The sequence below is a fragment of the Macaca nemestrina genome, chromosome 7 (genome assembly GCF_043159975.1).
Source record: "Macaca nemestrina isolate mMacNem1 chromosome 7, mMacNem.hap1, whole genome shotgun sequence".
In the NCBI taxonomy this organism is placed as follows: domain Eukaryota; kingdom Metazoa; phylum Chordata; class Mammalia; order Primates; family Cercopithecidae; genus Macaca; species Macaca nemestrina.
This window is the reverse complement of record NC_092131.1, coordinates 128,172,705-128,197,902: the sequence shown is the minus strand read 5'-3', so window position 1 is coordinate 128,197,902 and position 25,198 is coordinate 128,172,705. Positions and strand designations below refer to the sequence as shown.

The window sequence follows — 25,198 nt, the reverse complement described above, 5'->3', positions numbered from 1 at the left end:
CAAAAAAAAAAAAAGAATTTGGGTTTATTTTTTGCACGTGGATAGTAATTATTTTAGTACAATTAATTGAAAAGACTAGCTTTCCCTCATTGAATTTCCTGGGTATCATTGTTGAAAATTAGTTTGCTAAGTATGTGTTAGTCTATTTCTGGACCCTTTTCTGTTCTGTTGATCTAAATGTCTATCCTTACTCCAATAACACACTGTCTTTACTTCTGCTTTGTTGTAATTTTTGAAATCAGGTAGTTTAATTCTTCTTCCAACTGTGTTCGTTTTCAAAGTTGTTTTGACTATTATAGGTCATTTGCATTTCCATGTAAATTTTAGAATGACATTTCCTACAAAAAAGCTTACTGGGATTTTGATGGGACTGATTTGAATCTGTAAATCGATTTGAGAAAAATTGACTTCTTTTACCATCTTCTAACTAATGAGCATATTTAAAACTCTCCATTTATTAATATATTTGATTTCTCTCACCAATGTTTTATAGTTTTCACAATACAGGTCTTATCCATACTTTGCTAAATTTATCCACAAGTATTTCATATTTTTTATGTTCTTGTAGGTAAGATTTTAAAATTTCAGTATCTAATAGTTTGTTGCTGATGTGTAGAAACATTATTGATTTTTAAATATTGACCTTGTATCCTGTGATCTTGCTAAACTTATTTATTAGTTCTGTAGCTTTTTCCTAAATTCTTTAGGGTTTTCTACATAGATGGTCTGTGTTCCATAAGTAAAGATGTTTTACATTCTTTCTTTCAGTCTGTATACTCTCCCTGCCTGCCTCACCCGCTTCCCACAGATTGTGCTGGCTAGGATGTCCTTTTCAATGTTGAATAGCAATGGTGAGAGTTGATGTCCTTGCCTTGTTTCCCCACCTTAGGGGGAAAGCATTTAATCTTTTCACCATTAAATATAATGTTAGCTGTAGGTTTTTTTGTAGATCCAATTCATGAAACCAAGGAAGTTCCCTTCTATTCCTAGTTTGCTAAGGGACTTGTTTTTTCCCTTTGAGCTTCTGGTATATATCTCTTTTAAAATAAAAAGTATATATATAAATATACATATAATTAAGGTGTACAATGTAATGTTTTGATATACATTGTAAAATGATGACTGTAGTCAAGCTAATATATCATTACCTCAGAATTACCATTTTATATATATATGGTGAGAATACTTAAGATCTAGCAGATTTCAAATATACAGTATAGTGCTATTATCTATACTTATGCTATACATTCGATCTCTAGAATTTATTCATCCTATATAACTGAAGCTTCGTACCCTTTGACCAACATCTCCTCATTTCCTCCACCTTCCCTGGCTCACCCCTAGTAACCACTATTTTATTCTCTGCTTCTATGGATTTTACTATTTTAGATCTCATATATAAGTGAGATCATGCAATATTTTTTTGTGGCTGGCTTATTTCACTGAGTATGATGTATTCCAGGTTCATCTATGGTGTTGAAAATGGTAGGATGCCTTCTTTTTTAAGGCTGAATAATATTTGTGTGTGTATATGTACACATATACGTAACAATTTTTTATCCACTTATCCACTGATGGACACTTAGGTTATTTCTGTATCTTGACTATTGTTAATAATGCTGCAGTGAATGTGGAGTACAGATACCTCTTCAAAATACTAATTTCATTTCCTTTGGAATATATACCCGGAAGTGGGATTGCTGGATCATATGGTAATTGTATGTATAATTTTTTGAGGAAACTCCATACTCTTTCCCAAAGTAGCTATACCAATTTACGTCACCACCAACATTGTACAAGGATTCCTTTTTCTCCATATCTTCACCAATACTTCTTATCTTCTGTCTCTTTATTAATAGCCATCCTAAGAAGTATAAGGGGATAATGTCATTTTGGTATTAATTTGCATTTCCCTGACGATTAGTAATGTTGAACACTTTTTCTTATACCTGTTGGCCATTTATATGTCATCTGTGGAAAATGCTTATTCAGGTCCTTTGCTAATTTTTTTGTTTTTATTTTTTTGAAATGGAGTTTCACTCTTGTCACCCAGGCTAAATAATAAATAAATTATTTAAATAAATTTATTATTTAAAATAAATTTTAAATTTTATAAAATTTTTCAATTCTTACTGAATCAACCTTTATTGTAGAAGTATTTGATTTTTAAAATTATGTACATATGTAAGTGTGATAAAAATAAGAATACATATTTAAAATATATTTTGTCCCCTACATTAAAGAATAATTTTCATCAGTGTATGCCATTTATTCATAATCTTTCTTGGCCTCCACAAAAACCAACACATAAAAGAGCAAACATATTTGGATTATAACACATTTATAACACATGTAATTTTGTGTTGGCATTATATTTACACACCCTCTCCTCGCATACTAATCTGGGTCATGATACATTTTTAGAACTTTTTTTTTTTAGAACTCACTCTGTTGCCCAGGCTGGGATGCAGTGGTGTGATCTCAGCTCACTGCAACCTCCACCTCCTGGATTCAAGCGATTCTCCTGCCTCAGTCTTCTGAGTAGCTGGGATTACAGGCGCCCACCACCATGCCCAGCAAATTTTTATATTTTTAGTAGAGATGGGGTTTCACCATGTTGGCCAGGCTGGTCTCAAACTCCTGACCTCAGGTGATCCACCCACCTCGGCCTCCCAAAGTGCTGGGATTACAAGTGTGAGCCACCATTCCTGGCCTTGGAACTTTTTTCATAAAATGTAGAGACAGGACAGCCATGGAAGGTTTTAGCCATTTCTGTCTTAGTACAATGATTCAATCACTGGCATGGATCTAAATACCATATATTTATATTTTCAAAGTTGTATGGAAGCTGCATCCACAAAACCCCTCCAAAAAATACTAACAGCCTAGTAACAGCTTCATGTGTGTGATATGTTTATGTAAAACTCAAAACAGGTCAACAAGGTTTTGGGCTTTCTGCTTGGTCCTGGGAAGTTATTTAAACTTAATTTCCCTTAACCATCATAGGTCTCCGATTGCCACTCCCTGTGAGGTCCATGGGAACTGAATGATTCAGATTAAACTGCATGCATGGTGTCTAGTAATACTATAGATTTCCATCTTGCTTGTTCATATAGCACCTGCATTCAACTGGGGACGTCACTGCCAGAGGGCTCCATGGAGACCTACCACTAGACTGTTCTATTGTTATTTATGTCAAAGGGTTAGTATAGCAAGAAGGCTGAGATATCTTGACCCTATCCTCAGTTTACCTTGGACTTGGGCTCAACTGACTTTCCCTCGCTAGTCTTGGCAGTTAGAATAGATTCTCCTTTGGCCATTTTGGGCTTTAAATTTTTTTTTTTTTCCTAATTGTGGTAAATACACACAACATAAAATTTACCATCTTAACCCCCACCCTTTTTTTTTTTTTTTTTTGAGATGGGGTCTTACTCTGTCACCCAGGCTGGAGTGCAGTGGCACGATCTTGGCTCACCGCAACCTCTGCCTCCCGGGTTCAAGCGATTCTCCTGCCTCAGCCTCCTGAGTAGCTGGGATTACAGCCACATACCACCACGCCAGGCTAATTTTTGTATTTTTAGTAGGGATAGGGTTTCACCATGTTAGTCAGGCTGGTCTCGAACTCCTGACCTTGTGATCCTCCCACCTTGGCCTCCCAAAGTGCTGGGATTACAGGCATGAGCCACTCACTATGCCTGGCCTATTTTAACCATTTTTAAGTGTACATGTCAGTGACATTAACTACAGTCATATCATTGTGCTACCATCAGCACCATCCATCTCCAGAGCTTTTCATCTTGCAAAACAAAAACTACCCATTAAACAACTGTCCATTGTTTTTCCCCCAAGCCCTTGGTAACCATCATTCTACTTTCTGTTTCAATGAATTTGACTATTGTAGGTACCTCATATAATGGTGATATAGCTTGGTTGTTTGTCCCCTCCAAATCTCGTGTTGAAGTGTAATCCCCAGTGCTGGCGGTGGAGCCTATAGGAGGTGTATCCCTCATGAATGGCTTGGTGCTGTCCTCATGATAATAAGTGAGTTCTTGCTCTGAGTTGATGCAAGATCTGGTTGTTTAAAAGAGTGTGGCACTTCCCCCTTCTCTTGTTCCTGTTCTTGCCATGCGACACGCCTTTTTCCCCTTTGCCTTCTGCCATAACTGGAAGCTTCCTGAGGCCTCACCAGAAGCTGAGTAGATGGTGGTACCAGGCTTTCTATATGGCCTGCAGAATTGTGAAGGAACCTCTTTTCTTCATAAATTGCCCAGCCTCAGGTATTCCTTTATAGCAATGCAAAAACAGCCTAATACAAGAGGAGTCATACAGTATTTGTCTTTTTGGACTGTTTCACTTAGCATAATGTTATCAAGATTGCTCCATGCTATAGCATATCATAGATTCTTTCCTTTTTAAGGTGAGTATTATTCTACTTTAGGTATATACAACATTTTGTTTACTGATTTATCTGCCAATGAACATTGGGTTGTTAATACCTTTTGCCTATTGTGAATAATGCTGCTATGAACACAAGTGTACAAATATCCCTTTGAAACCCTGCTTTCAATTAATTTAGATATGTACTCATAAGTAGAATTGCTGGATTTTATGGTAATTCTATTTTTGATTTTTTTGAGGAACCACCATACTCATTTCCACAGGGGCTGTACCATTTTACATTCCTAGCAATAGTGCATAATGGTTCCAGTTTCTCCACGTCCTTGCCAATGCTTATTATTTTCTGCTTTTTAAACTAGTATTGATCTTAGCAGGTGTAAGGTGGTATCTCCTTATGGTTTTGATTTACGTTTCTCTAATGATTAGTGAGGTTGAGCATCTTTTATGTATTTGTTGTCCATTTTGTATCTTGTTTAGAGAATGTCTATTTAGTTTTCTTTTTCAAAAAAAAATTTAACAATTTATTTTCTTTGAGTACTTCTGGTCAGGCTTTGGCAGGGCTCTCTGGATTCCTCTGGTCCTGTTTTGAGCTGCTGCTGCTGCAACTTTTAAAGCCTGTTTTTGCTTCTTCAGCTTTTGAGTCTCTTGGAACATCCGGAATGCACAGAGCCTTCTCAGTCAGGACTTGGCAATGGGCTCCATCAAAAAGATGTCCTCAATCCCCAGTGTGTCTTCTCAGAGACATCATATTGGTCTAAAAAAGGTTTTTGAGCATTTTTTCCCTCTGGACAGTGCTCATCACCAAATAGTATCTGTGAGCTTTGTTCTTTCAGTGTTTCTGCGCGTGTTCTTCATAACTGTGGGCTTTGGTCAAGGAAATAATTTGAGCCTTCAGGAAGTTGGTGTCCTTAGGGTTTGCCACGACTTTGTTCATCAGATGTTCTTGCTTGATATTTAGCTTCTCCTTTTGGTTGGTCATTTCCAAAGACAAGAATCTTTTCACTGTATCATTGCCCTTCTCAATTCCAGGGATGGTCTGGTGGTCTTTGAGCAGCATGGAAAGGGGTGGGTCATGGTCCTGTCTAGGCCAGACTGATTTCTGGATGGCATATCTGCTGCAGCCTGGAGGAGGAGACCGCAGGCCCCTTCAGTTGGAAGGAAGCCTGGCATTCCCTCAGCCTGGCAGCCCAGAGACTGGGGTCTGGGTCACTGCCTGGGTCCAAATAGAACTTGGCACTCTCTATGTGGCTCTTAACATGGTGACTTCTGACCCCCACCAACTCCCCTGGGGCCTACGCCACAGCCTCCAGCCGCTTCACTGGAGGGCCTGGGTTACATAGGCCTCTTCAATTTTCTGATTGGGGTTTTGTTGTTGTTGTGCTGTGGAATTGAGTATTGTTCTTTAAAGTAATTCCACTTTACACACACATGCACACACATCCCCCACCTAGTGAATGCAGCTTTTAAAAACATTTTTGGCCAGATCTCATGTGATCTTCTCCACTCTTGTTTCTTCTTTCAGCTTGGATTAGGTGTAGGATAAGCACTCTGAGCCCTTTTTAGGGTGGGGACTAGGAAGTGTGGCTTTTCTTAGAGCACAGAGCTCTGTGCCATGCTGTGCCCTCTCCTCAGTCACCCTTAAATATCAAGTTGCTCCTGCCACCTGCTTCTTTGCTGCCTGCTCAGTCCTCCTTGGCTTCTTCTGTCCTGGAACTGGAGCTTCTGATTATTAGCAGGAGGTACACTTATCCTTCACTGGGCTGCCATCTTTTCCTAGATCTCAAATTCACTCTTTAAAAAAGTGGAATTCATAACTCCTTTGAGGATATTTCTCCAAATTTAAAAACACATTCTCTTATATATCATTGTAAACCTCTAAAGATCTACCTTTTGTCAGCATCTTCCTTCTCAATCCAGAAGTTGCAGAAGCCAAAGTTTCAAGCCAGGTTCAAAATATATCCAAATGGGAGAAGTTATTTCCCAAGACTTTAGCCTCTATTTCCAGCCATTCCTTTTTATCTCAGTTTGTTTAGTCCAGCATGAGTGTCTTTACCTAAATATAATTATGCCTGAAACACAGAATGGTTTTGAGACAATTTAAATTCTATTTGTCTGGCAAACATGGATCATTCTAGAAATGATGGAGTTCATCAATTTTTGTTTTTAGTTTCCTTTTTATTTTTCACACCCAGCCCAAATGTTCTTCCAAAAGGAATGGTCTTTCTGTTTACCAGTGAAAATGCTATATTCCTGTTTAAGTGAACTCTGAAACCTTTAAACCTTTAAACACTAATTTTAACTCAATTAGTTTTTTAAAATGTCCAAATCAGTCTTAACTACAGAATCTTCTAAAAGGAAAAATTTAGCATAAACTTCTACAGTCAAGTTATTCACCATTAAACTCTTTATTTAATGTTTATTTTGAGATGGAGTCTCGCTCTGTCTCCAGTGCAGTGGCGCAATCTCTGCTCACTGCAACCTTTGCCTCCCAGGTTCAAGCAATTCTCCTGCCTCAGCCTCCTGAGTAGCTGGGACTACAGGCGTGTGCCACTACACCCAGCTAATTTTTGTATTTTTAGTAGAGACGGGGTTTCACTGTTTTGGCCAGGATGGTCTTGATCTCTTCACCTCATGATCTGCCTGCTTCAGCCTCCCAAAGTTCTGGGATTACAGGTGTGAGCCCCCGCACCCAGCCAACTCTTTAAATCAGAATCTGTCTATTCTTCGGCCACTGATATGGCTTGGATCTGAGTCCTACCCAAACCTCATGTTCAATTGTAATCCCCAATGTTGTAGGTGGGGCCTAGTGGAAGATGACTGAATCATGGGGGTGGTATCTCATAAATGGTTTAGTACTAACCTCTTGGTACTGTCCTTGAGATATTGAGTGAGTTCTCATGAGATCTGGTTATTTAAAGTGTGTGGCGCTTCCTCACCATCTTGCTGCTGCTCTTGCCATGTGATAATCTCCTGCTTTACCTCTTGCCATGATTGTAAGATCCCAGAGGCCTCCCCAGAAGCAGATGCTGGTGCTGTGCTTCCTGTACCGTCTGCAGAACTGTGATCCAATTAAACCTCTTTTCTTTATAAGTTACCCAGTCTCAGATATTCTTTATAGTAATGTAAGAATAGCCTAATACAGCCACTTTTTCAGGAAAGATGAGGGAAAACAAAGTTCTTCATAACTTTATCACTCCCTCCCATATTTAAAACAACTGTGATCAATTTAATTCCACTTTTGTGCATTTCGTTATTTCTCTTATAAAGACAGTTGGGTTAGCAAGAGTTAAAGCATTTTACTGCTGTACGTTTATACTGTCCCACATCTAAATAAACTTCAGCCCTTATGCAGTACTTGCTTGCAAAGTTACTGATTACTCAACTGAGAGGAATATGAGGTGATCTTCCACCATACCTTTCTTATCTTCCTGGCTTTTCAGCTCCCTTTGGGAATCTGTGATGTGAAAAACCGGGGAATAATGGCTCAAGCTACCTTACCTTTCCCTCTTTTACCCGTTGGGCTCAATTTGTCAGCAGGGGGGTTCTTAGTCCATTTGTACTGCTATAACAAAATACCACAGACTGGGTATTTTATAAGCAATGGAAATTTATATCTTACAGTTTTAGAAGCTGGGAAGTCCAAGGTGGCAGCAGGATTCGTGTCTGAGATGTCTCCACTTCCAAATGGTGCCCTGTTGCTGCGTCCTCCATAGGGGAGGACTGCAGTATCCTTACATACAGAAGAACATAAGAGAGGTACTCTATTTCGGCTGGGCGTGGTGGCTCACACTTGTAATCCCAGCACTTTGGGAGGCTGAGGTGGGCAGATCGCCTGCGGTCGGGAGTTCGTGACCAGCCTGACCAACATGGAGAAACCCCATCTCTACTAAAAATACAAAATTAGCCAGGTGTGGTGGCACATGCCTGTAATCCTAGCTACTTGGGAGGCTGAGGCAGGAGAATGGTGTGAATCCAGGAGACGGAGCTTGCAATGAGCCGAGATCGTGCCACTGCACTCCAGCCTGGGTGACAGAGCAAGACTCTGTCTCAAAAAAAAAAAAAAAAAAAAAAAAAGTCTTTGAAGTCCAGAGTCTCATCTCTAAATCAGATGTGGGTGAGACTCGGGGTAAGATTCATCGTAAGGTAAATTTCTCTTCAGCTGTGAGCCTGTGATATCAAACAGGTTATATCCTTCCAAAGTACAATGGTGAGATGGGCATAGGATAGACATTCCCATTTCAAAAGAGAAGAAATGGTCAGGAAGAAAGAGATAACAGGTCCCAAGTAAATCTAAAACCTAATAAAGCAAACATTAAGTCTTGAGAGTAATCTTCTTTGACTTCATGTCCTACTTTTGTACACACAAGGGTGGAGCTGGGCTCCAAGGCCCTGGGAGGCCCTGCCCCTGTTGGAACTTCGTGAGCATGGCCCACACTGCAGTTCTCATGGGTTGGAGTTGGGTACCTGCTGCTCTTCCAGGCTGAGATCACACTCTGGTGGCTCTACAGTTGTGAGATCTCAGGAGTGGCCCTGCTCCATGGCCTCACTAGACATTGCCCTAGCAGGAAGTCCTTGCAGTAGCACCGTGTCCATGGCTCCACTAGGCATTGCCCTGGTAGGGGCTATCTACAGTGGCCCCACCATGTGGCATTTTTTTTACCTGGGCCCTAAGGCTCTCTGAGGCATCCTTTGAGATGTAAGTGAAGGTAGCCATGCCTCCACAGCTTGTGCACCCTACACAACTGCAGAATTAGCACCACGTGGATGCTATCAAGATTTATGTCTTGTGCCCTCTGGAGTGGTGGAGAGCTGAACTTGGGCCCACCTTAGTCACAGCTAGGGTGGCCAAGGAACACTGTACCAGAATTCTGGGAGCAGAGACTTGAGGCAGCCTGGAGCTGTGAGCCCCAAGGTCAACGGGCACCCTGGGTCCCTCCCTTAAAACTGTTCTGCCCCCAAGGCTCTGGCATTGTGGACCTGTAATGGGTGTGGTAGCCTCAAAGGTCTTTGAAATACTTTTTGGGGTTATTTTCCCATTGTCTTAATGAATTGTATCTGGCTTTCTTCCATCCATACTATTCTTTTTATCAGATAGTTGCTTGGCCATACCTTTAGGGTTTTCTTCCAAACACTCTTTTATATTCTTTACATGGCCAGGCTGAGGATTTTCCATATCTTTATGTTCTGCTTCCATTTGACTATAAATCCCATCTTTAATTCATATCTCTCTTCTTGCAGTTTATTATAAGCAGTTAAGAAAGTCCATACAGCACCTAGAGTATTTTGCTTAGAGATTTATTCTACTAAATATTCTATTTCATTGCTCTTAAATTCTGCCTTCCTCAAAGCAGTGGGACACGAACACAATTCAACCAAGTTCTTGGCCTTTGTATGACAAGAATGGCCTTGCCTCCAGTTTCTGATCAGATATGACTTATTTTTGTATAAGACCTTATCCAAATGGTCTTTACTGTCCATATTTCTACCAACATTCTATTCACTACCACTTAGATGATTTCTAGGACTGAGGCTTTCTTTACAGCCATCCTTTTCTAAGCCCTCCCCTGAATCATCTTTAATGCTGTGTTCACAGCAATATGGGCCTTTTCCAGCATTCATTTCAAAACTATCCCAGCCTGTACCCATTATCCAGTTTCAAAGCCACTTCCCCATTTTCAGTTGTTATAGTAACACCCCTTTCTTGGTACCAATTTCTGTCTTAGTCCATTTGTGCAGCCAAAACAAAATGTCACAGACTAGGTAATTTATAAACAATAGAAATAAATTTCTTACAGTTCTGGAGGCTGGAAAATCCAGATCAAGGCACCAGCAGGATTGGTGTCTGGTGAGGGCTGCTCTCTGCTTTTGAGATGGCACCTTGTTGCTACATCCTCCACAGGGGAGGAAGACTATGTCTTCACATGGTGGAAGAGCAGAAGAGACAGAACCCATTTTCTGAAGCCCCCCCACCTTTTTTTTTTTTTTTTTTTTTGAGACAGAAACAGAGTCTCGCTCTGTTGCCCAGGCTGGAGTGCAGTGCTGCGATGTCAGCTCACTGCAACCTCTGCCTCCTGGGTTCAAGCAATTATCCTGCCTCAGCCTCCTGAGTAGCTGGGACTACAGGCAGGTGCAACCACGCCCAAATACTTTTTTTGTATTTTTGTAGAGACGGGGTTTCACTGTGTTAGCCAGAATGGTCTTGATCTCCTGACCTCGTGATCCTCCCACCTCGGCCTCCCAAAGTGCTGGGATTACAGGAGTGAGCCACTATGCCCGGCCAATTTTTGTGTTTCTTTAGTAGAGATGGGGTTTCACCATGTTGGCCAGGCTGGTCTTGAACTCTTGACCTCAAGTGATCCACCCACCTCGGCTTCCCAAAGTGTTGGGATTACAGGAGTGAGCCACTGCGCCCAGCACCTGGAGCCGTTTCCTAAGGGTCCTACTCCCATTCATGAGAGTTCTGCCCTCATGACTTATTACCTCTTAAAGGCCTACGTCTTAATTCTATTATATTATTATTAACTTATTATGTAAAGGCCCACCTCTTAATTCTATTATATTGTTATTAACTTACTATATAAGTTTCAACATTTGAATGTAGGGGAACACATTCAAACCATAGTGGGAGAAGAGTCTGTGCACTCTTACGTGGCTACTCCAGAAAAAAACTCACTCAACTCTCTAATCACCCAGCCTTCCTGCCTTCCCAGCACTCCTTCCAAACTCTAACAACAGTGGTGGTTTGTCTGTGCCAATCTCATGTCTGATGCCAACTGTAGCATTCCGGGTAGTGGAAGGAGTGAGTACACTCAAGCACAGTAGAGTTCCTTGCTTAATTGTAAATGAAGTGAGGTGACCACCCATGACTAGAATAGGTACAGTGAATCTCAGGATAGCTTTTGCTAACCCCATTTTCTGATGACACTTTTTGCCAGGCTGTAGCCCTTATATACTTGGGACCTAGGTCACCATTCCAAAAGAATTTCACTAATAGCTTCTGATTAAGAGAATGTTTACAAGCTTTGGATTTACATCTGCATTTTTTTCAAAGATAGAAAGTTGTCAGTGCTCAGATGTCCATGAAATTATTCTTTTGCCAAGTTTTTCAGCATTCTGGAAATCCACAGTGCTCTTCACTTTTTCTGTTGGGATACTGAGGTTTTGTTACTGTATTATTGGCATTATCTCTATAGAATAAGAATATTACATCTTTGAATATATGTTGAAATAGTTTTGCTTGGTTTATCATTGACTATTCTTAAAATGAGTTTTATTAGAGTACAATTTATATATAATAATAAAGGGGCTGGGCACAGTGGCCCATGCCTGTAATCCCAGCACTTTGGGAGACTGAGACAGGAGGGGGTCTCTTGAGCCCAGAAGTTCAAGACCAGACCTGGCAACATAGCGGGACCCTATCTCTACAAAAAAATTAGCCAGGCATGGTGGAATACACCTGTAGTCCCAGCTATTCAGGAGACCGAGTTCAGAGGATTGCTTGGGAGATGGAGGCTGCAGCAAGCCCCAATCGCACCACTGTATTCCAGTCTGAGCAACAGAGCAAGGCCTTGTCTCAAAAAAAAAAGTATATATATAATATACTAATTGAGTTCATTGAATTTTGATAAATGTATTCAGCTATATAAACCATCACAATCATGATATGAACATTTCTTTCATTCCTTCACCCCCATCAAAAAATAATTCTTTCATACTCACCCACCTTTATCCCCAGACAACTACTTTCTGTCTGCTTTCTGGCACTACAGATGAGTTTTGCTTTTGCTGGAAATTGATTAAATGCAATTATTATAATATGTGCTCTTTTTGGGTCTAGCTTCTTTAATTCAGCATGACGTTTTTGAGCCTTGTCCACATTGTTACATGTACATTGTACATGTTCTTTTTTTGTTGATTTGTATTTCATTTTATGGATGTACCACAATTTGCTCATCTATTAACCTGTTGGATATTTGGGCTGTTTCCAGTTTGGGGAAATTATGAGTAGAGCTGTTATGAACATTTATATAAGTCTTTGTGTATTATCTTAATTTCTTTTGGGTAATACCTTATAATAGAATTATTGGGTTGCCCAGTAAGTGTCCTTATAAGAAAGAAATAACTTCGTAAGAAACTTCTGTACAGTTTTTCAAAGTGATTGTATTGGCCAGATGTGATGGCTCATGCCTGTAATCCTAGCACTTTGGGAGGCTGAGGCAGGTGGATCACATGAAGTCAGGAGTTTGAGACCAGCCTGACCAACATGGTGAAACCTTGTCTCTACAAAAAAATATAAAAATTAGCCAGGTATGGTGGCACATGCCTGTAAACCCAGCTACTCGGGAGGCTGAGGCAGGAGAATCGCTTGAACCTGGGAGGCGGAGGTTGCAGTGAGCTGAGGTCACGCCACTACACTCCAGCCTGGGCTACAGAATGAAACTCTGTCTCAAGAGAAAAAAACAAAAACAAAAAACAGCGATTGTACCATTTTGCTTTTCCACCAGCTTTGTTTGACCGTTCAAGTTGCTCTATAATCTTGCTAACAGTGGTACTGTCAGTCTTTATAATTTAAGTTATTCGTGTGTCTGTGTAGTGGCATGTCATTGTCATTTAGTTCTCATTTTCTGAATGAATAGTGAAGCACATTTTTTATGTGCCTATTGGCCATGTTCAGAAACAGAACATTTTCAGTGTCCCAGAAACCTTTCTCATATTCCCTTCCAGTGACTACTAAACACCCCTCTCCCCAAAAACTAACCACCATCTGACTTCTATAGTTTCCCTGTTTATGTGCTTTATATAAAATGAGTAATACAGGACTCTTCTGTCAGCCTTCTTTTTTTTCGCTCGTCATTATATTTATGGGACTTGTCCAAAATGAGATTGTTTATTCTCATTTTGTGAGTATATAACAGTCTGTCCATTGATGGGTATTTGACCAATCTGAGGTTCTTAGCTACACAAATAGTGCTTCTGTGAACACTCTTGTATATCTTTTGGTGGACACTTGTATGTGTTTTTGTTGGGCATATAAGTAGGAGCGGAATTAATGAGTTATAGGGCAGCGCTTCTCAAACATTAACGTGCATATGAATTATCTGGGCTATTAAAATGTTGATTGTGAATCACCAGGTTTGGGGTATAGTCTCAAATTTTGCATTTCTAGTAAACTCTTGATGATGCCAATTATACTGATCCACACTGACTCACACTTTGAGGGACAAAATCATAGAGTATGCTTTGGTAGATATTGCTGGAGTTTTCCAGATTTTTTTCTGCTCAATTTATACTCTTACAAATAATGCATGAGAGTTCTCCACATTCTTGGCTATACATTCCTGATATTTTCTTTTTAGCTATTTTGGTAGGTTTTCATTTATATTTTCATAATTAATAGTGAGTTTGGACACTTTTCCTTATGTTTGTTGACCAGCTGGATATCCTCTTTTGTGAAGTGTCTGTTGCAATCTTCTGCACAATTTTCTGTTGTTTTCTTTACGTAGTTTTTGTTTCTGCCATTATATTTTTTTTACTCTTCTTAATTTTTTTTTTTTTTTTTTTTTTGAGACAGGGTCTCACTCTGACACTCTGGCTGGAGTGCAGTGGTGTGATCGCAGCCTTGAATTCCAAGGCTCAAGAAATCCTCCAGCCTCAGCCTCCCAAGTAGCTGGGACTATAGGCACATATGTCACCACACCCAGCTAATATTTCTTATTTTTAGTAGACATGAGATCTCACCATATTGCCCAGGCTGCTACTTATTCTTTTAGTTCTTCGAGCTCCTTGTTTATTTGTTCTTTACTCTTAGCGAAACCTCAGACTGTTGCTTATTATCTGATCTTTACTCTCTTATTTCAAAGAATCTGCATTTTTCTGAATTTATTTAGTTTTTTATGGTGCAAATTTAATTAAAATTTACTTCTATTTCCAGTTTTATTTATTTTCAAAACTATGCCCTTTTCTGTATCTTGAGGGTTATGTTTTCCCCTTCCATTTTGTTGCAGAATGTTTTCATAGATCTGTATTATTTTTTCTTTTTTTTTCTTCTCCTTCTCTTTTTATTTTATTCATCCTCCTGCATGGAGATGTCTCATATGTAGAGGCCTGAGGGTGGATTCATCCGCAATAACCTCACTGTCCTTAGAAACTAATAGTTTCCTTTCAAATATTATATAAGAGACCTGGCTAATGTAAGTTTACATTTCTGTTCATTGATCCAGAATCCTGAGAGGAGTGAACTTAGAGCCTGTCCTAGCCAAGAAGTTATCCTTAATTTCTTCTGTAAGGAATCAGTTTTTTGCTAGCCACAATGCCAGTTGAATACTGTAGTTATTCATCCACCCTTCTGGCATATCTGCCTATTATTTCTCACACAAATTTTTTATTTCTCCGATTATTATCTGGTATGCTGCAGTACACATTCTAGGGCACAGTTATTTCAGATGATCTTGATTAGAAGTGGTAAAACAGATTCCAGATGAGGGGTTTCTTATTTTTTCTATGGCTCCCATATTCAGTAGCTCTTGCCCCTCTTGGTAATGGTGTTTCTGCGAGTATCTTCTCTTTCTCTCTGAGTCACAGAACTCCTTTCTCAGGAAGGCACATCACCAGTTGGCTCTTGGCATCTTTCTTCCATCACGATACCATGTCTTGCATAAATTCTTCAACAGTTTTGTCATATGAATGGCATCTATTCCTAGTTTCTAGTATTGATATAGTTCTCTACTATTTTATATTTGTTTTGGCATTTTCGTTTTGATAAGATGAAGGTATGAGTTAAAAGTTCAGGATACACCCGGGAGGCAGAGGTTGCAGTGAGCCGAGATCTCGCTACTGCACTCCAGCCTGGTGACAGAGCGAGACTCCGTCTCAAAAAAAAAAAAAAAAAAAAAAAATTCAAGATATTTGAAGCGGAGGGGATCACCTGAGGTCAGGAGTTTGAGGCCAGCCTGGCCAACACAGTGAAAACCTGTCTCTACTAATAATACAAAAATTAGCCAGGTGTGGTGGCATGCGCCTGTAGTCCCAGCTATTTGGGAGGCTGAGGCAGAAGAATCATTTGAACCTGGGAGGTGGAGGTTGCAGTGAGCCCAGATCATGCCACTTCCCTCCAGCCTGGGTGACAGAGTAAGACCCTGTCTCAAAAAAAAAAAAAAAAAAAAAAAAAAAGTTCAAGATATTTTCTTACCTCGAAGTCTAAAACCCTTTAGATTATTTTTCTTTTTTCTTCTCTTTTTTTCTAAAATGCTTTAAGTATTAAAAAGAAATGTACCTTTTCCTCACCATGGGATAACAAACAGTTATGCAACTTTCTGTGAGGTTTGGTTGTTCGTGGTATCTCAGATGACGTTATATTTTTGCAATTGGTTGATATGCTATAAGTGGGCCAGAATATCCAAGTATACATCAAGAACATTTATGTAGATGTAAATAATTCACTTTCTGTAGTGGATCAGACAGATGAGGTACTCTAATTGGGTAGCTAAAATGGAGATCTTTGACCTAAGCCTTGTTATACTGTTTCATGAGAAGTTAGCGTATGTCTCTAGCTTCACTGATACAGTAAGCTCTGATAGGGACCCGAAGGGCTTATCTAGCCTGCTTTGCTTTTAAAACTGCAATTACACTTTTGTTTTGTTGCATTTATATTGTGACTTTTATATGAATTTCTTATCTCTCTTTCATTAGGGACTAATTCTTGACAATTTTTAAAAGAGCTTCTGCTTTGTATTTAGTATGAAAATCTTAAGCATGTGAACCCAGTAATACCATTTTATTTATTCTCCTCATCTTTTCTCCTGTCTCTAAAGCGAGTCATAACTTTGGAATAATCTTTTGAAAGGGTACTAACTACTCACAAAAAGTAATTTTGACACTTTAAACCTAACTGCCTTTCCCACCCTTCTTTTTTCATTTCCTAACATATTGGAGTCAAAGACATTTGCCAGATTGTGTAGACTGTCTTTATTTTTAGAGCTCTTGTTTACTTTACTAGATTTGTAGTTTGGAAAAAAAAAAGTACCTCTTTGGGGCCAAGTTCTGGTTGGTTCCTATTGGGTATGTTGAAAGTTTGCATCAATATATAGCTTATTAGTTATCTCTGATATATTCTATCCTCAATGTCATAACCCAAAACAAAACATAAATACCACAGTCTTAAAATATTTTGCACTGCTAGTCTTAAAAAAAAAAAAAAAAGCAAGGAAACATTTTTTTTCTGCAACAAAATAAGTCTTGATTTAATTTATATTCCTATTTATCATCTTATCAAATTACAGACATGAGCAGCTTACTTATAGTACCTGGCCAGACCTCTAGATTCCTTTTTTTATTAAGAGGCTATAGAATTTAGGGTCTTTTCAAAAACGCATCTTTGGTATAAGATTTTTTTCTCACAGTATTCAATTAAGTGTACTAGGTTCAATTGGATTAGCTTTACTTGGATTCCTTTAAAATAGTAAATCTTTTTATTGTTGAAGAAAAATTGTTATTTTTTTCTATCACTAATCATTAATGAAAGGGAAATGAGAACATTTTCTTTGACTATTACTACTTAAACTCTTCTTAAATCTTTAAATTAATTTAATATTTGGGAATGTTTAATCCTTCAGTGGACCTTACTGTGCAGATAAAATTTACACACTTGAAACAAAGAAAATGCAGTTCCAAAAGATGTGATTAGATTATAAACTCTAGCAGCATAATCTTTTTTTTATTTAAACTTTTTATTTAGAAATAGTTTCAGACTTATAAAAAAGTTGGCCAGGCACGGTGGCTCATGCCTGTAATCCCAGCACTTTGGGAGGCCAAGGCGGGCAGATCACAAGGTCAAGAGATCGAGACCATCCTGGCCAACATGGTGAAACCCCGTCTCCACTAAAAATAAAAAAATTAGTTAGGTGTGGTGGTGAACACCTGTGGTCCCAGCTATTCGGGAGACTGAGGCAGGAGAAGTGCTTGAACCCAGGAGGCAGATGTTGCAGTGAGCTGAGATCATGCCACTGCACTTCAGCCAGGTGACAGAGACTCCATCTCAAAAAAAAAACAGTTGCAAAAGTAGGCCGAGCGTGTAATCCCAGCACTTTGGGAGGCCAAGGCGGGCATATCACTTGCGGTCTGGAGACCACCCTGGCCAAGATGGCAAAAACGCGTTTCTATAAAAAATACAAAAATTAGCGAGACGTGGTGGTGGACACCTATAATCCCAGCTACTTGGGAGGCTGAGGCAGAAGAATCATTTGAATCTGGGAGGTGGAGGTTGCAGTGAGCTGAAGATCATGCCACTGCGCTCCATCCTGGATGACACAGTGAGACTCCATCCAAAAAAAAATTGCAAACGTAGTGTAAGGAAGGTTTTTATAGCATTCACCCAGCTTTCCCAAATGTTAACATTTAGCATAGAATGGTAATCCAAACCAGGAAGTTAACACTAACACAATACTATTAACTGATCTACAGACCTTATTCAAAATTTGAAGTTGTCACACTGTGTTTTTTTGCTGGTTCAGGATCTAACCTAGGATTCCACAGTTGCATTTAGTTTTTATGTCTTCTTGGGATCCTCCAATCTGTGATAGCTCCTCAGTCATTATTGTTTTTATAACTTTGACACTTTTGAAGAGTACTAGCCAGTTATCTTGTAAAGTGTCTCTGAAAGACAGAAGAGATGTTCAGTTCGTTATCTCAGGAGTTACATGATATTGATATATCTTATTACTAGTAATGTTAACCTTGATCACTTGGTTAAGGTGATCTGCCAGTTTTCTCCATTGTAGTTACTCCTTTTCCCTTTGTAATTAACAACTATGTTGCGGGGAGATATTTTGAAGTATGAAAATACCTTCTTTTTCACAATACTCTTGCCCACTAATTTTAGCATCAGTTAGTGATTCTTGCCTGCAATAGTTACTGCTCTGGTGTTTGCCAGATGGCAGTTTCCTATTTCTATGATTCCTTCTGCATGTACTAACTGGAATTTTACTGTAGTAAAGGGCTGTCCTTTTTCCCTTATTGATTTATATATTTATTTGATTCTATCAGTATGGACTCATAGATACTTCGTTCTGTGGGTTATCCATCACTATCAGTATCTATCACTATCACTAATCTCCCACTGATCACTTTTCTTTAGTCTCTTATTTAGTCTCTAGCACCATGTTATCAGTTAGAATATCAGGGTTCTTACTCTAACTTCCTACGTGCCGTGAAATTCACCTTTAGGCAAAATATTAAACTATTGTCGCCCTCAGTGCCCTCTCTCATAAAATGGGAATAATATCTGCTTGCGGTATGTAAATAGATTTGTAAACTATAGAATGTAATACATATAGTAATATTGTCATTCTTTTGTTGCTAAATGCCACAATGGTATTCAGAGAACAGGGGCTCTTTTCAGGGGCTGACTTAAGAATTAATTCTTTTAGACTGTCCACTTATTTTTGTAGGGAGGCCCAAGAATGAAGGTGGAGAGGAACAGTTGTATGGAGATGAAAGGCAGAAGGAAGCCAAAAGTAAGTCACAGAAACACAGAACAGCATATATTTTCACTTTCTGCTGTGTGCAGTAAATACTTACTGAATTCCCTAGAATATCATGGAATAGTAATCTATTTCTTTGACGATTAGTTTTGAAAACTCCCTTGTTTCACATAACAAAATATTTTTAAATTAAATGTGGCATATAAAAACAACATTAACTTAATTTTTCCTGTACCTTAAGCTATTGTTTGATTTGGAAATGTTACCTCTGGTGTACTTTAAGGATGTGTGAAGCACACAAAACCATAAGGTGTTATGAATGTTATTACTCTTGTTTTATTCCCGAGTTTGCTTTGTGAGTCTTTGCAGATACCTATGACAATACTGTGTACAGAAGTCCTTGATGTGACTTTTTCTCATTTTTCTGAATCAATACGTATATCCACTGCCCGAGATCATTTGTTTCTCCATCCTCTTTGCTGTAGGTATTTGGAGAATCTGTTGAATACTAAATTTGTGATTTAAGGTAGGGGTGTGTGTGTGTGTGTGTGTGTGTGTGTGTATGTGTATGTGTGTGTTTCCTTTTTCATGTTTTATTTTGTCTTTGGGGATGAGAGTTTTATTTCTTCCTGTCACAACAATTGGGCAAAAAATAGTAGACTAAACTGCTAAGTAGGTCAACCTGCCTGAGCACCATGAGGTGGCAAATTCTAATAAGATTTCCTGACTTCAGCAGTTATCAGTGATGGGAACAGGGAGTAGAAATAGCAGTATTTGAACTTCAACTATCCAGGGAAGAATAAATGAGTTTCTGCTTTGTTCAACATTTGTAACTAAAGAAGGATTTTACACCACCATGTCTTTTTCTATTTTGTTTTAATGAATATGGCCAAATAAAGGCATGAAACCAGAATTAAAGAATAAGATCACAGCAAATTATTATATTAATGGATTTAGGCTATTTAGTAGGCACCTTCTGTGTTCTCTAGTACACTAAAAGATTAGAAATAGCCTTGCCTTCTTGTTGTGTATGTGTATAAAAGTGAACATTAGGTGTTGAAGCTATTAAGGGATGCTATTTTGTGTCAGTTATTTTGGAGATGGATGTTTTGTAAATCCTCTTAGACATTAAAATCAACAGATGCTATGAATGAACTTCAGACTTGTGGCTTTAGCTTAGCTTTTGGTCATAGGTTGGAATTTCATCGTTGTTGTTGGTCTTCGGCTACTGACTTGTTTGCAGAATGGTGCTCAGCTAAACTCTTCCCCATGTCATTGGTCTACCAAGTATCTTAAAACTCTCCAGATAACAATTGCAAGCGCATTGGGCACTGTCAAGAAACACCTCTTAAGGCGTTAATACTTCTAAATGAATTACTCCGATTCCTTTAGGTTGGTGCAAAAGTAATTGCGATTTTGCCAGCAGAAAGTGCAATTACTTTTGCACCAATCTCATAATTGATCTGAAACCAGTTATGAAGAGGCAAGTATTATGGGAAAATATTTTTAATTGCTGCAAGGTCACACGGCGAATATTTTACATAGCAAAATTAAGTACTTACTCACCAGAATCCAGTTTGATCATTTGCTGTCTAATTAGCCTTTTGTGCTAAATCTTTCAGTTTGGTTGACAGACATCAACAGGGTAGTTTTTGACAAATCATATTAAAACCAAGTAGTTTTAACACTTGAGTTCCCTACATCTTTATTACCATTACCTCAGTTTAGTCCTCATTATTTCTTGTCAGGGTTACTTCTGTAATCTCCCACTGATCACTTTCTTTAGTCTCTTATTAAGTCTATACTAATATCTGAATAATCATTTAAAAATACAAGTCTGGTCAGATAATTTTCTTGCTTCCAGTTTCTTCAAAGCTCCCAATTGCCTTAGAATAAAACCAGACTTTCTTAGCATGGAATTCAGGGATCTTAGTGATGTAGTCCTGGCCTGACTTTTCAGTCCTGATTCCTTACAACTTCCCCAAATGACTTGTGGGTCCTTGAAAACTCTGTAGTTTTGCTTCTCACCCTTGCTTGTAATGTTTCTCTGCCTGGCATGTTATTGTCTTATTGACTAGCTCCTATCCATGCTTTAAGACACAATTTAAATTTTAGAAACTTTTAATTATGGATATTGTCCAAACATACACAGAAATAGAATAATATAATAAACCCCATGCATCCATCACCCAACTTTAGAGTATCAACATTTAGCAGATTTTTCAACTATGATTTTTTTTTCCAACTCAGTCTTCATTGGAGTCCTCCATGACCTCTCTAAGCAAAGTGAGCCACTCTTTTCCTGTGTTCTCTTTAGCACCTTGACCATCCTGCTATTAGAATGCCTGCAAATATAATTCCTCATTTACCTGTCTCTCCCTCTACAATGTGAATCCTTAAGGGTAGATACCAAGCTATTTTCACCTGTTCTCTATGCCTAACGTATATGCCAACACATAATAGGTGTTTAATATATATGAATGAAAGTAATAAACCAACCTCTTATCTTCTTCATCCGCACTTGCTATCACCCTTTCCTTCCTTCACAGAAATAGAAAAAAACAAAAACAAAACAAAACAAAAAAAGCAACTTTTTCCCCCAAAGAAACCAGATACGAAAGAGTGTGTATGTATGCACGTGTGCATTTGTTTTTACTTTTTCAAGAAAGGCAAAACTAGTCTATGATGATAGAAGTCAGGATAGTGGTACCTTTGGCAGCAGGTGAGGTGGAGGTATTGTTGACTGGGGAGAGATCATGCATGGAGGAGCCTTCTAGGTTCTAGAAATGTTCTATCTTGATCTGGATGGTGGTTAAATATATGTGTGTATAAAAATGTATCAAGTGGTAAAGTTAAGATGTGTGTATAGGCTGGGCACGGTGGCTCACGCCTGTAATCCCAGCACTTTGAGAGGCCGAGGCGGGCATATCACGAGGTCAGGAGATCGAGACCATCCTGGCTAATGCGGTGAAACCCCATCTCTACTAAAAATACAAAATATTAGCCGGGCGTAGTGGTGGGTGCCTGTAGTCCCAGCTACTCCGGAGGCTGAGGCAGGAGAATGACGTGAACCCAGGAGGCGGAGCTTGCAGTGAGCCGAGATTGCACCACTGCACTCCAGCCTGGGCGACAGAGCAAGACTCCGTCTCAAAAAAAGAAAAAAAGATGTGTGTATAATACTTTGCTGTATATAAGTTACAACTCATTTTTTAAAAGTCTGTTTGCTTTTTAAAACCTGTTCTCTTCAATTATTTTATTTTATTTTTTTTTCTACTGCTGGTAACATCATTTTCTTGATTACCCAAATCGAAAAACTGGGAGGTTTTCCAGACTTCTCCCACTCCCTCCTGTGGACTCTGATGAATCCATTTTATAAATAGCATTTGATCTTTCCCTTCTTATTCATCCTTAGAACCTCTGCTCCCAGGATACGGACCAGCCTGTGATGGGCCCACTTTGTGTCAGGTGTCCCCATGGTCTTATGTGTTGAGGGAGGAGTCATCTGGCTTACTACCCACTTAAGAGGAGTTGTGAGTGGGACATGGCTCAAAGGCCTTGTTTGGGAAGGCAGTGATTCACATCACTAACATACAGTAGGTGAGAATTTAAGGCATATCCATTAAGCCATTTTTAGTAACTAGATAAGTGTATCCATGTAAATGAGGTTATGATATTTTAAGTAAAATAACACAATTTTTGCTAACTGTATATTTTATTGCAGCACATCTGTGAAGGTGTGCCATTCAATCTCGTTGGATAAATGTTAACTGAAGTTTAAAAGAAACAAATTTTTATGACATGTAGTGTGGAAATGTGTAGTACAGTTTAAGGCAAGATGCATTTTACCTAAGTATCCCTTGTCATTCTTCTTCTATTGAAGGAAAGGTGGTAAAAATAAAAAGTCATAGGAGGGTTCCAAATGGTGATAAGAGTTTATCCTGTGAGCCTTTTCCAATTTTATCAGCAGCAACATTATTATTATTATTTTAGGCAGGGTCTTGCTCTGTTTCCCAGGCTGGAGTGCAGTGGCGCCATCTCAGCTCACTGCAGCCTCTGCCTCCTGGGTTCAAGAGATTCTCATGTCTCAGCCTCCAAAGTAGCTGGAATGACAGGTATGTGCCACCATGCCCAGCTAATTTTTGTATTTTTAGTAGAGCTGGGGTTTCGCCATGTTGGCCAGGCTGCTCTCCATCTCCTGACCTCAATTGATCCACCCACCTCAGCCTCCCAAAGTGCTGGGATTGCAGGTGTGAGCCACCATGCCTGGCCACCAGTTCTATTATTAAAGAAGGACAGAATTGACTCACTTTTAAGCAAGCTGATTTTATGTTTGATTCTTCAGAATAAATGTTTCATCAAATAGAGAACAGATACAAAGATGCAATGATCAGAACAGTGAATACTCAAATGTATGCAGTTCCTGAGTAGAGTTTATTTTCTTATGAAATGACATTAAGATCATACTCTTCTGAAAATAAACTCAGGATTTAAGAGAGTTCCATTGTGGAAAATGCAACGCAAAGAGTTATGAGCTGGGCACAGTGGCTCTCGCCTGTGATCCCAGCACTTTGGGAGGCCAAGGCTGGAAGATAGCTTGAGTCCAGGAGTTGGAGACTGCAGTGAGCTATGACTACGCCACTGCACTCCAGCCTGGGCAACAGAGCAAGACCTTGTCTCTTAAAAAAAAAAAAGAAAAAAGAAAAAATGACATAGTGCTGGTAATTTTAGATACAGAAGGTAACATTTGTATACTTTGTATTATTCATATCATTGTTAAAGAACACATCTTACAGAAAAAATGAAAATATAAAAGCTGAGGATTAAATTTCCATGGTAACATCACCTTATTACGCTACAGTTGATCCTTCAGCAATGCAGGAGTTAGGGGCACCAACCCCTTGTGCAGCTGAAAATTCAAGTATAAGTTTTGACTCACCTGAAATGTATCCAATAGCCTACTGTTGACTGCCTTACCAGTAAAATAATTTTTAACACATTTTCTATATGTATTATATAATATATTCTTATGATAAATTAAGATAGAGAAAATAAGAATCATAAGGAAGAGAAAATATATTTACTATTTATTAAGTGGAAGTGGATCATCATAAAGATCTTCATTGTCATCATCATCATGTTGAATAGGCTGAGGAGGAGGAGTAAGAGGAGGGGTTGGTTTTGCTGTCTCATGGGTGGCGGAGGCAGAAGAAAATCTGCCTATACATGGACCTGCACAGTTCAAACCTGTGTTGTTGAAGGGTCACATGTAATTAGTTTTAGATTCCATTTAAGTAAGTTTTAGTACTAAAATTGTTCACAGCATAAATATTTGAAAATTTTATGTTAATTTTGTGGAAGCTGGCACATTCTTTAGAATCCTGTTACCTCCAAAACTTATTTGTAGACTATTATTTGCATAAAGGACAATATTTTTCTATGCATGCTTCAATTATTACTGAATTGATTGCATTGATTAGTGAAACACAGATTAAAACCCCAATGAGATACCACTCACTACATATCTATTAGAATGGCCAAGATTAAGCAAACTATAATACAACTGTTTGCAAGGATGCAGAATAAATGGAGCTGTCATGCTTTGCTGTTGGAAATGCAAAAGGATACAGCCACTTGGCAAAAAATTTAGCAATTTTTTGTAAAGTTAAATAGGTACTTACCATATGACCCAGCAATAAAGGCCCTTAGATATTTATTCAAGAGAAATAAGTTACTTTCACACAAAAATTGGCTCACAAATGCTTACAGCAGTTTTATTCATTATCACCCCAAACTGGAAACAATCCAGTTCATACATTCCCCAGTGTTTCAACTGAGTTGTGGCGCATAACTCATAGAACTGTATACTAAAAAGAGTGAGTTTTACTGTGTGTTTATTCCTCAGTTTTTATTGAGGTAACTTATACTTCAACAAATCTGACAAATTTTTTCCCCATCTTTTAAGGATGTAACTAAAATATTTACAGAAAAAAAAAGCTACAGTACCTGGGATTTGCTTCAAAATTGTCTGGCAGTAAAGGTAGGGATAAAATAAGATTGATTATGAATAAATGGTAGTTACATTATGGGGTGCGGACATGGATGTTCATTTTTTCTCTATACTTTCATACATGCTTGAAATAAGCAACATTAAAACAAATTATAGGTTATCTGGCAGATGTGAAATGGGATCTCATGTTTCAAAATTTTATTTTCCTGATTATAATGAGTTTTAGCATCTTTTCATATTGGCAATTTGGGTTTCCTCATTTATGAATTTTTGTTTTTGTCCTGTGCCTATTTTCCTACTAGCTTGTTTGGCTTTT

At 38.6% G+C, this 25,198-nt stretch overlaps 1 protein-coding gene and 1 long non-coding RNA gene across 4 annotated transcripts in view; one reads left to right on the top strand and one right to left on the bottom strand.

Annotated features, from left to right (window-relative positions):
• LOC105463779 (REC114 meiotic recombination protein) overlaps positions 1-25,198 on the top strand; it is a 126,452-nt gene that overhangs the window by 52,050 nt on the left and 49,204 nt on the right. Inside the window, exon 3 of one of the 3 annotated variants that reach the window (XM_071101070.1) lies at positions 24,838-24,912. The exons of 1 other annotated variant lie outside the window; for it this stretch is intronic. In XM_071101070.1, coding sequence (XP_070957171.1) covers positions 24,838-24,912 — 75 coding nt within the window. Of the gene's footprint in view, positions 1-18,842; positions 18,909-24,837; positions 24,913-25,198 lie in introns of all 3 variants that reach the window. One more of the 3 variants, XM_011711071.3, reaches the window with a different exon arrangement.
• Positions 1,692-24,113, bottom strand: LOC105463778 (uncharacterized). The gene is made up of 4 exons (XR_976520.2): positions 23,957-24,113; positions 17,859-18,048; positions 6,286-6,467; positions 1,692-1,864 (listed from the first exon to the last, which is right to left on the bottom strand). It is a non-coding gene; the product is annotated as an uncharacterized lncRNA (long non-coding RNA).